The 17,486-nt window shown below is 40.8% G+C and overlaps 1 protein-coding gene across 1 annotated transcript; it reads right to left on the bottom strand.

Moving 5' to 3' along the window:
• Positions 1-2,059: 2,059 nt before the first annotated feature.
• brcc3 (BRCA1/BRCA2-containing complex, subunit 3) lies at positions 2,060-17,212 on the bottom strand. The gene is made up of 8 exons (XM_048230970.1): positions 16,993-17,212; positions 13,576-13,695; positions 13,382-13,469; positions 13,192-13,280; positions 13,058-13,113; positions 9,008-9,139; positions 3,012-3,055; positions 2,060-2,650 (listed from the first exon to the last, which is right to left on the bottom strand). The coding sequence occupies exons 1-8, from the start codon at positions 17,095-17,097 to the stop codon at positions 2,502-2,504; spliced, it is 783 nt and encodes a 260-aa protein (XP_048086927.1). The 5' UTR covers positions 17,098-17,212; the 3' UTR covers positions 2,060-2,501.
• Between the last annotated feature and the right edge of the window lie 274 nt (positions 17,213-17,486).

Below are 17,486 nucleotides of genomic sequence, written 5' to 3'. Positions count from 1 at the left end.
GGAAAACAGTTTGAACTGTTTGTGTCCAGGATGTAAGGGGTCAGCAGAGATATGTGTTGGTCAGGTCGTGAATGGAGGGAAGGTCAGACTCAGCACCAATGACCCTCTCTGCAGCCCCGATTGTCCATTGCAGTCTAGTCTTGTCCCGTTTGGTGGCTGAAACAAACCAGGTGGTTGAAGTGCAGAGGACAGACTGATTGATGGCTGAGTAGAAAATGATTAGTAGCTCCTTTGGCATGTACATTTTCCTGAGCTGTCGCAGGAAGTATAACCTCTGCTGGGCCTTCTTCTGGACAGTGACCAGTCATCTTTAGGCCCTGAGAGATGGTGGATCCCAGGAACCTAAAGGAGTCCACAGACACGGTGTTGTTCCAGATGATGGGGGGACTTCTTCTGAAATCTACTGGCATCTCCACCGTCTTCTGTGGGTTTAGCTCCAAGTGGTTCTGACTGCACCATATGACCAGTTGTTCCACCTCCCATCTGTAAGCAGACCCGTCACTGAATTGCAGATACCTCACTTCCTGTTGGCTATGGCGAATGCAGTGGAGTGCGTTATAACATAAACTGTTCATGTTTTGATACAGTACAACCATGTCACTATCAAACAGAGGACACCAATAAAGTTATATTTAAATGTGATCGTGCACAGAGTTGGTGTTCGATTTGAGATGACAATGTTGCTATGTTCTGAACGTCTGTATTGTATAGATATTGCAACGTGACAGTTCATTTAAACTTCAAAACGAGTTTGGCAAATGAATATACAAGTGTGATACAGCTAAAAAACTGGAGCTACTTCATAGGTGTGAAAATAACCTACGGTTATTACATGGTCTGAAGAATGCATGACAATGGGCCATTCAACCAAGCAGTGGCATAACATTAGTTAAATTGTAACTAAACATACCATTCAAATCAGGTGGCATCGATTATCCAAACTGTGCTATTCATCAAATGTACCAAGGTTAAAGGTGCTCTAAGGATGTTAAATGGTTTCTAAATATTTAAGATAAAACATTTTTGTTTTGTTTGAACGTCAACAGTAGTGACCCTACCCAACATCTCTTAGAGCACCTTTAAGGTTGTGAGATGTGCATATCTACTCACAATGACATATATTAACATTATTATGACAGTTTTTATATTTTTACTTCACAATTAACCTGAGAGAGATCCATCCATTAATCAAACCAAAGCAGAGGCAACAACATTTGTACATAGTTCCCTTGTGTTTGTTCTGGATAGGAGTTCTACATTGAACTACACAAGTTTGTTGGTTAATGTAAGTTGCTATGGATCAAAGCATCTGTTAAGTAGGGGTAAATCTAACCCTTATATTTGACCATGAATGTGTATCCATTGCCTTGGAGTTTTATGTGTATCTAGATTCGTTCACTGAATGTTTTGCAATTAACATTAAAAAAAAATTCTTTTTCTGGTGACAATCAGCCTAGTGGGGCTGCAAGCACAAGTTTCATGTGTACAGATGCACTGGTGTCTTTAACCTATAATCTCTTACAGAAAAAAACCCTGTATTTTGCAAGTCAGCATAGGGGGAAGCACAGGCATAGTACTGCTACTTGGATGCAGAGATATCATGCAACACATCAGTACTTTCTCACTCGCCACAGCACGGACAATCTCTGCACCCAAGTAGCAGTGCTTTGCCTGTGCTTCGCCCCAATATAGTGCCAAGTCAATACCTGCCTAGGAGATCGCCCGTCTTAATCTGCACTGCCACATTTGTTTTGTTGGCTCACTTTTACTCACGGCATGCAATCCGCCAACAAAGGATTCCATTCACTACGCTAAGCTAACCTAGCGGGGGCGCTGCCGAACTATGACAATGCATGCATGGACACAAAAATGTTTTTGCTCACTTATCGAACCCTAGGGGAGACGGTGAATAACCCAATTTTATAAAACGGTGGCATGTTCCTTTAAAACACAAAATACCCAATAATACACAGCTACAAAGAACAATAGGACCACCTCTCTACCGATGTAGGGTTTTCAATAAATAAGCTTTTAGGTCACATATAATAAAGGAAGGAGATTACCACATTATTGGTATTTTATTAGCAATTCCCATTAATTCCCATAAATTTAAGTCTATTTAATTATAAGCACACATATTTAAGTATAAGCCTCTTGACATAAAATATTGGTCTATTGAGGCAGAGTGACCCAACAGTGGACTAGAGAGAGAAAGAGAAACAAGATTGTGGGAATATTGGCAGTGTGAGTAGAGCACAATATGGCTTCAAAACTTAAGTGGATACAATTAACTTTAAGAAATCACACACATAAAAAAATGTTAGCAAGTTTCCACAAAATTTCAATCACATTGTCAGAAGATCTGTGTGTTGTGATCATTTTAAATTAATTTATATACATCCTTAAAAGTCTGTAAGGATGTGTACAAGTGCTCTCTCATCAAATGATCAAATAAAAAATAACAGACACTTCACTCCATGCATTCCCATTCATGCATTTCGTTACAAGGAGGCAAGTTCCAGGGTGAGGCGCTCTTTCTCCTGTTGCAGCTCCAGAATGCTCTGCTTATTCTGTTCAAGACGGTCCTCCAGCCATTGCAGTAATGGGCCACTCACAGCAGACATCTGACTACACAGGTTCTTGGTAAACACTATATGAAAATATCATAACAGTTTGTTTATGTTTATGGGATCCAGCATATGTTTTTACAGAAAGTTCACAAAGTACAACATTAGGGGAAAAAGGATGCTAGGATGGAAAAGTGCTACTGTCAGACTCAGAGAACGGCTGGATGAACTGGGGAAAGGTAAAACTCAATTGTTTAACTCAAGGGGAGGTGGTAAATGAGTGTATTTCCCCAAAATGGTGGAGTATCACTTTAAGGAAGGGAATGAACCACTTAATTATGTAAATCCAAGGACAATGTTTTCTTGTAATCATTCCTCATCATAATTTGACTGGCAAGACTTACAATTTAGAGTACAAATCAGTTAACAAAACACATGCCATACCTGAGCCATTATGTATCTTTGTGATTGGGTCCAGGTGGGTTAAGCTGTAGAAGATTACAGATGTTTTGATTAGGTACTGAAATATTAGCATTGTTTCTCCTCCAGTTGTCATTATAATGCACTATTGACATTTTATTTGTCTGTTGTGGATTGACAATTGGTTCATTCCGTGTCAAATCAGACAAAATCTACACCATCTCAATTTGTTCACAGTTGGTCTAAGAGCTTGTGTTCAACTCCAATGTTTTCATGTCATCATTTTGTTTTTTAAACAATTAAAAATGCCTTATCTGGGAAGCCATGTTCTGGCATTAAAAGTTTGTACTGCATGCCCATTGATTTTATAAGGCCCTAGATTTGGAACAAATATTGATATATATATATATATATATATATATATATATATATATATATTATATATTATATATATATATATATATATATATATATATAAAAATATTGCTGGACAAAGAAAATTATAAGCAAATATATTTATATAAAAATTCTCTTTTTGATACAAAATGCTCTTCTTGATACAAAAGGCCATAAAACAAAGGATACTGTTAAAAATCTTGGTGTCTTTATTGACAGTGAACTAAATTTCAAAAGCCACATCAAAGTAATAACTAAATCAGCTTTTTTAGCACCTGAAAAAAAATGCTAAACTTAGAGGTCTGATGTCCAAACCTTAGGGGGGTGATGATACACTCAGCCCACGAGACGATACGTTACATAATATTGGGTTCACGTGGACGAGAGGATATTTTAACACTATTTTTAAGAAATCTTCAATAATGACATATATGACTGGAAAAAGTGCTTTGCTTGTGGATGAAATTGTTGGTCTACTTTCCTTGTCCAATGTAGATAGATAGATAGATGATTGTTGAACAATGCTGGCCAGATATGAATATAGGTGAAAGTTTCCTGTCTCGTTGCTACTCTGGCAGTCTCACCAAAAGATGCAGCAGCTGGCAGGACGTCATTGCGTTAACTGAGCTGTTAGATATATAGAACATCTACTTCCGTGTAGTAGGCTACAACATGGTCTGATTCTACATGGGCTAGTCATTACTTTTATAATGGCGAGGCAACGTAGCAATGCATTCTGAAGCCCTGTTTCGTTTATCCCACGCCATTGTGCACCGAGGGAGGGGTGCGCTTTTCTCCTCTCTTTCTCCTCTGATAATAAACTTGTACTCGTAACAAAGGGCAATTGAGAATGTAGCGGAGTAAAGAGTAGATTACTGGTTCAAAAATGTACTTTTTCGTATTTTTTTTTTAAAAAGGAACATGAAAAGTTGCCGCTCCTCGAAAAAAATACTTTTTTACTCATGTGTGTTACTTGTAACTCGTTACTACTCCCTTGTGAGGACGGGCAGGAAGTGAAATGCCCAGACGGCGGTGGAGCAGGCCGAGTCCCGGCTTTGGCACAGGATGCTGGTGGGGCAGGTGGCGTCAGTAAGGGCTGGTTTAGGCAGCAGCCCACCAATGTGCCCCAACCTGACCAGTAGCAGGGAGAGAGCCAGACACAGCTGGTCCAGCAGGAGGTGAGTGCTCTGAGTGCATCGCAAGATGTACTTTGGAGACTGGGCAGACGATATTCACAACTAGGGATGTAACGGTTACAGTGTAATGGTAAACCACAATAAAATTCTCGGCGATAATATTTACCATTTTGATTTTAATTAAATCAAGCTCGATCCAAACATTCTCATCCATGGCTAAATGATACCCTCCGATCACAGCGCACCAAACTCAGAGCCGCGGAGAGGAAATGGCACAAATCCAAACTAGCTGACGACCTCAAAACTACCAGACACTCCTGACCTCCTTCTCAGCCAGCATCACTGCTGCTAAGACTGCTTTTTCTACAATGACAAAATCAACAGCGCTACAGACTTTCGAAAACTTTTCTCAACCTTCAAATCGCTACTCAACCCTCAGCTGCCTCCTCCTCCATCCAGCCTTACTGCAGATACCCTCGCCTCATTTTTTACAAACAAAGTGGGGCAATCAGCAGTCAATTCTCTACATGCCCACTCAACGCATCTGACTCAGATACCGCGACTCCTACAACCTCTAGGGACTGCTGGAACATCTTTTTTCAGCATTCACGCCTCTCTCCGAGTGAAGTGTCCAGACTCCTGACATGCAGCCGTCCTACCACATGCTCGCTGGACCCTATACCCACGAGCCTACTTCAGTCCATCAGCCCGACCATCGGCTCCAGCTATCACACATGTGATCAATGCCTGCGTTAACCTCCGGCACATTTCCAACAGCGTTCAAAATGGCCCGGGTAACACCGGCATTTAAGAAAGCTTCTCTCAACCCTGCTCAAGTGGAGAACTACCGCCCTGTCTCACTATTGCCTTTCCTATCCAAAGGCATTGAGCGAGCAGTCTCCAAACAGGTCTCTGACTTCCTTTCACAGAACAACCTTCTGGATCCAAATCAGTCTGGGTTCAAAAGCGGCCACTCTACCTAAACGGCTCTGCTGTCTGTAACAGAAGCCTTAAAAGAAGCCAGGGCGACCGCTCGATCATCAATACTCATTCTGCTTGACTTATCGGTTGCCTTTGACACGGTTAATCACCGTATCCTTCTCTCTACTCGCTGACATGGGAATCTCCGGAGCTGCTCTCTCCTGGTTTGAATCCTACCTCACAGGACGCTCGTTTAACGTATCATGGCATGGTCAGCTATCTGCACCTCACCATCTCACCACAGGGGTCCCCCAGGGCTCAGTGCTGGGCCCCCTCCTCTTTGCTATCTACACCACCTCCTTGGGACAGATTATCCGTTCGCGACGGCTTCTCATACCACTGCTATGCAGGCGACACACAGCTCTATCTGTCCTTTCCACCTGGCGACCCCCTGGTTTCAGCACGGATCTCAGATTGCCTTTCAGACATAGCTACATGGATGAAGGCACACCACCTCCAGCTGAACCTCTCAAAGACTGAACTGCTGGTCATCCCAGCTAAACCTACCATACACCACGACATCAACATCAAATTTGACTCCCTGTCTGTTTCACCGACCAGGACTGCAAGAAATCTAGGAGTTGTTCTCGACAACCAACTAAACTTCTCAGATCATGTTGCCTCAGTCGCCCGGTCATGCCGTTTCGCGACTCTACAACATACGGAAAATCAGGACTTACTTGACTCAAGATGCTACCCAACTTCTGGTTCAGGCAATAGTCATCTCACGACTTCGACTACTGCAATGCCCTCCTGACAGGTCTCCCAGCCTGCGCGAGTGAAACCACTTCAGATGATCCATAACGTGGCGCCGCCTGGTCTACAACCAACCCAAAAGGGCACATGTTACCCCGCTGCTCATCCAGCTACACTGGCTACCTATGGCAGCCCCATCAAATTCAAGTCTCTAACGCTTGCCTACAAAGTAGTCTCGGTTCTGCTCCCACCTACTTGAATGCCCTCATACAGACTTACACTACCTCCAGACCGCTCGGCTCCTCTGACCGAGCGGCGTCTAGCTCTACCACCCGGGTGCGCTCAAGCCAATCCAAACTTTTTCTCATCTGTTGTTCCTCGTTGGTGGAACACACTGCCAGTTCCTACAAGGGCAGGGACATCCTTTTCCACTTTCAAAAACTCCTGAAGACCCAGCTCTTTAGAGAACATCTACTCTCATAGCAACACTTACAACAAGTCTTACTGATCCTAGCACTCACCAGCCGTTAAACTGACAAGTAACTGTTAAAATACAGCACTCACCGACGCACTTATTCTTACTGTACTCTAATGTGTTTTTTTTTAAACTGTCCTAAAATTGTGAGAATTGTTCTAAAACTTACTGTTTACCATGTTGTTAGTCGCTTTGGTTAAAAAAGCGTCAGCCAAATGTAATGTAATGTAATGTAATTACCACGGTGGATTAAGAAAAACGTATGTGGAATTCTTTCCAGCATCATCCGAGTCCCCCAAAGTAGGCGCACAGGCACAGCATGCAACGTGGAGTTGTTATGTTTTAAATCAGATGCCACTGCTATGCATGTTTTAGGATGACCGCAAACACTAATAAACCTAGCTAGATTTGTGGATCTGCAGTTCATTTTCGCAAGCCTACTCTCACAGGAATGGTTTTCAGTTGAATCTACCAAATCTAGGCTATAGGATAAGTGGCAAAAACACTTTTTTACTATTCGTCTGATGAATGCATACAGCTACCTACTGTATCTTGGAAGTTTGTTGTGATAAACATTCATGGCATCTACAAGGCTACAGTTAACGACCACTTGTGACGGCCCTTCATTCACAATATGTTGTAAAATATTGAAATTTTCTGAAGTTCACATAGAATAGTTTAAACTATATGTTTTTCTTGTCTCCCATGCCTGTTTCATTCATCCCGACCAGGAGGGAATGAAACATTACACACATTCGCTTTTGTTGACATGATTCCTGAACAATTTTGTTCAGAGCTGAAAATGCAACTGCATTCAATCCTCTGTCAAGGATAGATGAAGGATGCTAGTGACAAAATATTAGCTTCCAGTGTGGCATGATCTCTTTGTAAATTACATAATTTATATTTTTTGTACTTATTGTTTGTGTATGTGTGTGTTGTATTTTTTATTGTATTATTATTATTATTACTGTCTGTTTTTTGTACTGTCTAATGAATATGTATTGTGCTGAATTGTTCAATAAGGCAAAAAAAAAAAAAAAAAAAAAATCTCTTTGTAAATTAACTTTAATTAAAATTTGTTTAATTTGTCCCGGCTCTTCCTTATCATTGTTTCCCATACACTGACTAATCTGTGGCGGGCGGCCATAAAATCAACACTGGCCGCCACACAATAATGTTCTATGTTGTAGGCCTACTTTTTAAATGAGATAAAATCCTTTCATTGAGCTGCGCTCTTCACACACGCAGCCTTTCCTTGCCCCGCCCCGCTCTCTTTCGTAACAGACCCTCCGCCCCTCCTCTGCATGTACATCTAACAAAACATTAACAATTGTTGAAGGATTGTTGTTGACACATAGAAGCATTGCATAGAAGACGACTGGCTAAATTGCTATTTAATCCGATTAGCATAGAGACCATGCTGCACAAATTTGTTCAAATCTGCTGCATTCAAGTTAACTCTTAAGGTCTTATCACAACATAGTAAATTGGGGAGACCAAACTAATTTAAGTTATGTAATCAAGCCGTATATCTATGCTAACGTTACAATACTGTTTGGATGTCAAGCTTAGCATGCTTAGTTACAGCTCCTTGCAGGCATCTATTCATTTTATTGACTCTGACACAGAATTTTTGCAAAATCCCGTTGTAAATGGAAAAGTGTTTTCCAAGACTCAAAAGGGCTTGTAGAACTTATAGGGCTTATAGAACTAGATGCAAAAGGGTCAATATAAAATTAGTTTAGCAAACAGGAAAAACTGTTACTGACGTGATCAGTGGCAACCATTAGTTTAAAAAAAAAAAAAAAAAAAAAAACTCCCTTCTGTAATTGCCTCATATCATATAAACAATAGTGATTTACCCATCTGATCTTTGATTGGGTGGGGATCTTTTTGAATGGGAGAGGGGCCAAAATATGCCAGAACAAATAAAATTTGAGTCCTCAGATTTGCCTGGTTCCTAGACTATACAGAAGTCAGTTCAAAGACAACCATTTTTACATAGGGAGTGCAATTTTGCTCCAGCCATTTTAACACTGGATTAAAAAATACTAATCAAGATCAAATTAGAAAACATATCATGCCTTTGTCTGTTGAATGAATGTCCATATAACATAACCCATCATAATACATTTTTGTTAAGTATAGACGGACAAATACAGATGAATGAATCTGATTATAATGACAGGTTAACCACAGTAGTATTAGGAAATATTACATTTACCATCATTTGTTCAAATTGTACTTAATCATTCATTGGAGATAGGCATCCTGAGTGTTTTCCAATTGTGTTACTTCTTTTCAGCCTTCACAATTCCTTCTTAAAGACATACCTGTGGATCCTTCTGTATGTGTCCTGCTCCTCTTGGCAAAGGATCCTGGGGAGCTCTACAGCTGATTCCAGGCAGACTTTACCAATGGCCTCATGTGGTACCACATGAATTGGAATCTCTATTCTCTCATACCTAAAGGAATACCATCAAAAGCAGATTGGTTTATTTGAGGTCATCAATTATGCCATACAACATGTTAGTTTTATAACTTAAATAATAAAAAATGACTTATTTGACTGTGCAAAGTACAACAAATAACATGTGCAGCAAATTGCAGTGTGGCTGTGGGTCTGATTTGTCCGTTTTCGTTATGCATTTTTGCTACACAGCATGAGTGAGAGTGGGGTTGGTAAGGGATATACCCATAGCTGTGATGAAGCACGAGACCATCACGACTGCAGCTACATTGTTAGACTGTATGTAAGGTATACTTGGTCAAAACAGTTGAAGCTGCTATAACTGCAAAGAGTGGACCGACGTCATATTAAACCTTGGATTAAGAATGGGATGTCACTTAAGTTCATATGCGAGTCAAGGCAGGTGACCCAATACTTTTGGCAATATAGTGTATAACATCCACACCCAATTTCTGTCATAGCTCATATTTTTAAAAGAAATCAGTGAAACAAATCCTGACAAACAATAGGCAACATTTTAATGCCTCATCAAGTGATAGGCTAACGATCATTAACATCCAACTTCTGTCATGTTTCATATTTGTTACAAGGATACAAGGAAGTTTATTGTCACATGCATATAGTTACTGGATGTAAGAAATGCAGTGAAATTATGTCTGGTGTCAGCCTATTTGTGCATTTATATGGGGGTAGTTTACTTAGTAGTGGGGGTTTAGTAGATTAAGTGGCAAGGGTTGCATAAGAAAGGTGGGGGGAGGATTGGGATTGGGGGGGCACCAACAAGGAGCACCCAGGAGCAACAGGGGCAAGGAAAAACTCCCTTACTAAGGAAGAAACTTTGGGCAGATCCACGGCTCAAGGGGCTAACCCAACCGCCAGGGGTCTTGGTGTGTGTGTTGGGGGGATGACAAGGGAGATGGGATAGTGTGCTGTGTATGTGGGGGCAGTGTGCAATATGTCAAGTCAAGTCAAGTCAGTTTTATTTGTATAGCGCATTTAACGTGCACAGAGTGCAACCCAAAGCGCTCCACATATAGGCTAAGACATTGCCATTGACACATACAAAATCATAGACTAACAAAGACAATAGTGGACGGAGCGGCGTAGTCGTCAGCGTACCCGTGACACCAAGACATAGAACTACATTTAAGAAATAACAAACGCAAAAGATGCCGGACGGAGTGGTGTAGTCGCCAGCGTACCCGTGACACCAAGACATACAAGACAGACAACAAACAAATTAATAAATAAAAAATAAGAATAGAATTAGTCCAATTTCCAACCGGCTGAAAATGTCCAAGGGCAATGATGACTCGCGTTAAACTGCGCACAGCTGTGTCTCCACAACCGATGCAACGCCAACAAAGTTATTTACACTCACTGGCAGTCTGGAGATAACGTGAACGTTAGGCCTTGTTAGTCTGAAGATCACTGGAAGCATACCAATCCGAAAGTCGTGGGCGATCTTGTAGATCAGCAACTCGGTGGACTTATAACAGCGACAGTTTGTTGGTCCTTAATGCAGAGTTCTTCAACGTTAACGTTAGTCTGCTCAATCCAGCTCGGCGACCTCGGCAGATCTTTCGCAGAGCTGCTGTCCCGAGAAATCCCCTTGACCAGACAGCGAAGTGCAGCACTGGCTCACAGATGGATGGGAAGGATGTAAGAGGCCCAGGGCAAAAGCTAGCCAGCAAGCTCCCAATGGACAGACGACTTGAAAGCAGTAAAAAGGACTAAGAGAATAACACGAAAACTATCAAAAATAACGTAAATAAAGAGAGAAAACATTTAACTAGACAAATCAATACAAAAAATAAACATGACATTACATAAAACTACAAACATTACATAAAAACAAACAAAAACATGATGCCAGACGGAGCGGCGTGTCTCGCCAGCGTCCCCGTAACCTAGCATGTCATGAGACAATGTGCTGTGTATTGGGGATGTGTGTTAGAGAAGCTTCCTGATGAAATAATGTGCTGTGTATGTAGGGGAGAGGGGGTGGGGGGCAGTGTACTGCAAGTATGGTGAAGGGACTTACTATTGCAAGCAGAGTACTTTATGTATGAGAGTGATGACAGTGAAGATGTGTGTGTGGGCGGGAGGGGAGTGGAGCAGTGACTGTGTGTGTGTGTGTGTAGTGTGTGTGTGGGTAGGTGGGGGCAGTGTGCTGTAAGTATGTAGAGGATGTGTGTTGGAGAAGATCCTGAAGACAATGTGCTATGTATGTATAGGGGCAGTGTGCAGCTAGTATGTAGAGGAGGCTTACTGTAGCAAGCAGTGTGCTGTATGTATGTGAGGTGATGACAGTGATGATGTAAGTGTGTGTGTTTTTTGTGTGTGTGTTGGGGATAGGGGTGGGGGGTGCAGAAAGGCTAGGCAATCAAGGACATGGGTAGATAGATGGAGGAGAAATCAAAAATAATAAATAAAAAGTTCTATGGAAAAAGTTGGAGAAAGTCAGATATGTGTGTGTGTGTGTGTGTGTGTGTGTGTGTGTGTGTGTGTGTTTTGACGTGTGATGAAATAAGAAAATAAATAAAAGGTCTGTAGCATAGGGAGAGGGATGTAAAAGTGCTAAAAGTCATGTAGGTGTGTGTGTGTGGGGGGGGGGTCATGAGTGCTGAGGAGTGAATGAGTGCAAAGTCAATATAGTGTGAGTTCAGGGTTGGGAAATGTTTGAGAGTGCTGAGGAGTGAATGTGTGCAAAGTCAGTATAGTGTGAGTTCAGAGTTCGGATGGCCTGGGGATAAAAACTTCTCCTGAGTCTCTCAGTTCTGGCTTTGTGACTACATAGGAGTCTTCTTGATTTCAGCGGTAGAAATAATCCATTGTTAGGATGAGAAATAAACCACAGTGAAGCGTCACTTCTGCCGACGCGTAAATTCCTCTGTAGGTTATCCGACAGCCCAGTGTGAGAGCCGCAAGCCGCGCAACATTGTTTACTTTTGCAGCCAATCACTGCTGTCGTTGTATTTTATTGATTTTATCTTAGTCATGGAAGCTAGATTTGAAGGCAATTTGCAGGCAGGCCACTGGTAAAATCCAACGGGCCACATTCAGCCCGCGGGCCACTAGTTGAATAGCCCTCTCTTAGAGCTTTTGAAAGGCACTGTTAGAATCCTTGGAAGTTCGTCGGAAATGCATTCTCCGTAGTTGGTTATGGTCATGATTATGGTTGTGGGATTTTTTTCATTGTTTATAATCTCCTTTGAATCTGTGTCAGGGTCCATTACACCATTTATTGAACTTGACCTGTTTACCCTCTGTTACCTGTTGATTTAAATATTGGGCGAGTGCAGGCCACTTGTTAATGGACCCACGCACCACTGGCGGCTAGTTGTATTCAAGTATAATGTCCAAGGATTGTTCAATAGAAACTGTATGTATGGTTGATATTAAGTTTAGACATGATAAAATATGATTTAAACAGCCTAAGCAATCTAAAAGAAAACTGGATATGGATTTTTTTAGCTCTGGCATGGCATTTGGCATTTTTCAGCTATGGCATTTCTTTGAGAAACACAGTTAGTGGAAGGCCGTAAGATACTTAGCTATGATTTCATAAGTTTATGCGTGTTGGATATCAACTGAGGTGATTAAAGGCATGAAGGTGAGAACATAGTTTAATTGCTGCTTGATACCAGGTTAAAAGTTGGAACACCTTTGATATAAGCCTTTCTCTTTATGTCTTATCCTAGTGTGTTTTTTATGTTCATCAATGTTTGGCTAATACAGAATAACATACCTTGATCATATTTAATTTCCAGACAGAACTAGGGCTATACACTGTGTAAATAAAGGGAGGACCAAATACAACACTTATTGGAAAAGACAACAAGAAAGTTTCTCTTAATGGCAAAACATGCCAGTGCTTTCATGCAAAAGATTCTGAAAGCAATGCACTCACTCTGAGCCTTTCTGTGCCTGGACTGACTGGAAACAGGTGTAAAGCACTCTACCTGTCTGAAAAGTACAAATGGAATGATTATTGAATATTGAGTGATTATTTTAAATATATGGATGATTCATTTTATCACTCACTTTAGTGTTCTTGTCCTCAATGAAACAAGAAAAAATAAGTCCCACAAATCCTTGATCCATCATCTGATACATTGCTTGAGTTCTCACATCTAGAATTAAAATGAAATTATGTCATGACATTCCATGGATTGATCATAACATTATGCATATTGACAAAACGAGCAAAGCTTTACAATCATCCGTAGCCTACCGACGTGTGATGGCCAAACTGTGATATGTGGATGGGAGTGATACCATCCAACAACTCTCACTGGGCGCCCAGTCATCTCAGCTAATCTGTATGTTTTACTTAAGGACAAACTGCTACTTTTATCAGTGCCAAGGCCTACTGATAAAGCAAAAAACACAAAACCAAAGAACTTTGCTACAAGGGTAAAAGGATATTTCTGCCTCGGTTGAGGCAGCAGAGAGCTGTTCAGGTGATATTTCGACACGATCTTTCCTTTTGTCTGACCGCCGCAGGATGATCACAGAGTGAATGTGTACAATGCGATTTGTATCAACCTGACAAAAAGAGGCATACCATCATGTGAAAAGTATGACAAATGATTCATTTGTATAGAATAAACTAAATGGTTGGGTAATTAATGTTAGCTACTGGATTAATCCAGCTGCAGAAACAAAGACATGCTGAAGCTATACTAGCTATACTAATGCACAACCAACATATACGGCGTCATGCTATCCTTTATTTTTTTTCTATGATTTCTGCTAGTCTCAGATTTACGGTATAAATTCACTGTCTGAAAACTTCCAAATGTCTTGACACTCACACTGTTGGAATATTCTATCAACCATTTTAATATAATACACTAGGCCTACATTTTTTAAAGAACAAGCATAAAAGAAATCCACACAAACACTTTGCTGTCAGCCCCCAAGCCATGTCTACTACTGTGAGTTTTGCTTATCTAATCTCAAAATTAGATATACTATATAAAAAACACTTTAATTCATAAAGGAACAAAATTTAAGGAGAAAACCAAATTTATGGAATGAATTACGAGGAAAAAATTGTTACTGAATTACAAGCTTTCAGAGGGATCATCTAGCCTATGTAGACATTACATGTTTCATGTCTACAGGATAGGCCTAGTGCACATTGACTGCATTGCAGGGCAGAGCTGTAATTGGGAGAACTACCTGCAAGCTGCCATCATCAGGATGCTCGCGTTTCGTCTCTCCGGGCGTACAAATCAAAGTTCGCTGTCTTAACATAGATGAAGATCACAAAACCCACTTGAAAGCAGATGACAAGTGTAGGGCAAAATGTCGGCATTTCAGACTTCTTCGTCCCAGCGTAACAGTGCGGTTATTCAAAATCTCAATGTTATTTTCCCATAGGAAAAATAGCAAGATACTGGATGTCCTTATATAGGCAAAGACGACAGGTTTTTTGTAGGCAATCTTCAGAGGTCTATAGAGCTCAATAGTAACTGCCCACTCCGATTCTGGAAGTAAGAATCCAATTCATTTTCTCAAATTCATTCATTTTATAAAGCATAAAATCGTAACCATCCAAGGTAGACTTAAAACCAGCTAGGCCTATATGATGATTGTATGCTCATGTATAAGTATAAGTATATACTCTTTTAATCCCGTGAGGGAAATTTGGTCTCTGCATTTATCCCAATTCGTGAATTAGTGAAACACACTCAGCACACAGTGAACACGCAGTGAGGTGAAGCACACACTAATCCCGGATTCCCGGCGCAGTGAGCTGCCTGCAACAACAGCGGGGAGCAGTGAGGGTGCCTTGCTCAGTAGCTGTAAAAATCAAACTTCGATCAGGCCAATCACATTATGTATAGAAGATGGATGCTGCTGCTGGCAAAAAGCGCCACTCGAGTTAAGCTTTTTTTAAGTTGGCAAAAGTTTGATTAACTAACCAACTAGTTCCACTGGTGGGAAAACACGGGACTCGTACTATTGTGTGTTAAGGGAATTTGAAAGACAACTGTTTATCCCACCCCTCGGATTATGCACTGCCAATGGTGAGTTCCCAGACCCTACATCTTGATGTGGGTCTGGCTCATCAGATGGAAAAGCACTACACTACCCAAAATCCTAAAGTGTAAAGCAGAGCCTTTGATTGGTAGAGATTACCTTTGCCATGGAAATGCCTCAAACAACGTTGATTTGCTGCTCACTCTTGCAAGATGGCTAACGTTACCAAGGTAATGAGGAGCAATGCGTGGACATCTGATGAAAACTGTTTCTCACCTTGAAAGTTGAATGTGCTATGTAAACGGTATGAAGTTAGGCATCTTGTTGTCTTTCATTCAAAAGGAAGCGTGTTAAACTATCTTTAGGTCGGAAAACGTATCGCTAGTAGTAGTCGTCCCGTATTTGAAAGGAAAAAGATGTGTTCCGTGAACTGATGCAGAAAGCATTTTGTTCTGTATTATTGAGAATCAACTCAGTGCAAATCCGTGACAGATCAGTTTTATAAGTTAGACTATAAAAGCAAGAATGCACGATTTGTATGAGATAAATGGAAACCTTGCTGCTATTTATCCCTCGGTTTGTCTGTCATCACTCTCCCAACAGAGAATGCACTTTTCGTTTGAGCCACTGGGAGTCACATATATTAGGCTACGCTGATAGTAGCGTGAGATGACATGTCTGGCTCAGAGTTTTACAGTGCATCTCTGCTAGATAAACAACTAGGCTAGCATACTTGCTGCTGAGACAGAAAAAACCCAGAGATAATTAAGGCTTCACCAAATTCAGAGCTGTGCTTCTGGAGATGCTTAGATGTTCTATTATGTTAGATGTTAGATTTTTTCTGTGATATCTGCCAGTTCAGTTTTATACATTTCAGAGTTGTTTGGTTTGAGTAGAATACAGGCTACAAAAGAGTTGTCTTTATTGAGTGTTTTTGTATCGAAATTATTCTTGTTTTTCACCGGATAGAAAATTAGTAGGCTAGTACATTAATGCCATTTTGTTTTTGTATATCGTGAGAATGTGCGCTCATTTGACCAAATTGTGCACTCAATTATGCTCTCATTTTACTAGATTGCGCAGAATGTATATTATGCATTCATTTGAGTAAAAAGGCTATAGTGTGTTCATTTGACACCATTTAGTAAACAGGCACACAATTTTTTTCTGTTCGAAATGCAATGTTGTATGAGTTACTCCATAGCTGGTCAACCTTAGTTAGGCAAGGCCTAAACACATACAGATTTGTACAGACCTCAAATGGAGAAATTAATGAGAAACTTACTTCCGGAACCTGAGCCATCACGGAGGTGGGCGGTGACTGTTGAATTTTAAAGGGATGTACAGTAGGCTATAGAAGAACTACTATAAAGCTATCATAGCTTTATAATGCTCTGGGCATAACCAGAGACGTTTAACTAATGTTGGGACGGATGTAATCTAAGTTATGAATATTTGTCAACTTACAACTCAAACTTCCCTAAAACTCAGAGCAGGTCATGTCATGGCAACGTTAATTATGTGCACAAGGGGAAATCAGAGCCCTGTGAGGGAAATCATTTCTCAAAATCCATTCCATAGATTTAGTTTATTCTCGGTGCAGGCTATGTCTTTACATCTGGAGTCGTTTATTGTCAAATTGAAATTAAATGAGTGGTAGAATAGCCTAGGCGGTGTACAGGAGTGTACAAGAGTTTAGGTTTCCAGATCTGACTAAAGTCAACTAACACCATTTCAACGAAGACTAACCAGAGACATATTGTCGGATAGTAGGCTATGACGCCGGTACCAACATACGAACATTTGCAAGAAACCAACAAATACTAGTAGGGCCTACGATAAAGTTAACGTTACCTCTCCAATGCATAGTCCCATAACCTCTTCTTTCTCCGTACTTAAGGCATGGTTCATACAGACAAGAAAGGCGTCTGATCCGAGATAAACGGCGCTAACAGCCATGTTAAAAGAGAAGAGAGTAACAGACTAACTTGATTTTTATTCGTAATGCATATCAGGAATCATTTGATACCACAGGCTCGGTTGGCGTCGCACGCAAGTCTTCCGGTGAGTTTCCTCTTTCTTCTTCTGTTGTGTTTAATCGGCGGTTGGCAGATCTTATTTAGTCCATTACCGCCACCAACTGTTTGGGGGTCTAGTGTTACTGAGCACTCGAAGCAAGAGAGAGAGGTCCATCCTTTCATAATTTGTCCTTTCAATATCATGTCACATCATGAGTCTAAACGGACAGTGACTTTTTTTGACATGGCTGAATCTTTGCCATCTTTGCAACAATCAAGGAAAATAACATTAAAATCCATTCAAATGTATGTTGTTTTTTTCTCCTCCAC

The sequence above is a fragment of the Alosa alosa genome, chromosome 21 (assembly GCF_017589495.1).
Source record: "Alosa alosa isolate M-15738 ecotype Scorff River chromosome 21, AALO_Geno_1.1, whole genome shotgun sequence".
Classification (NCBI taxonomy): domain Eukaryota; kingdom Metazoa; phylum Chordata; class Actinopteri; order Clupeiformes; family Clupeidae; genus Alosa; species Alosa alosa.
This window is presented reverse-complemented; position numbering and strand designations above follow the sequence as displayed.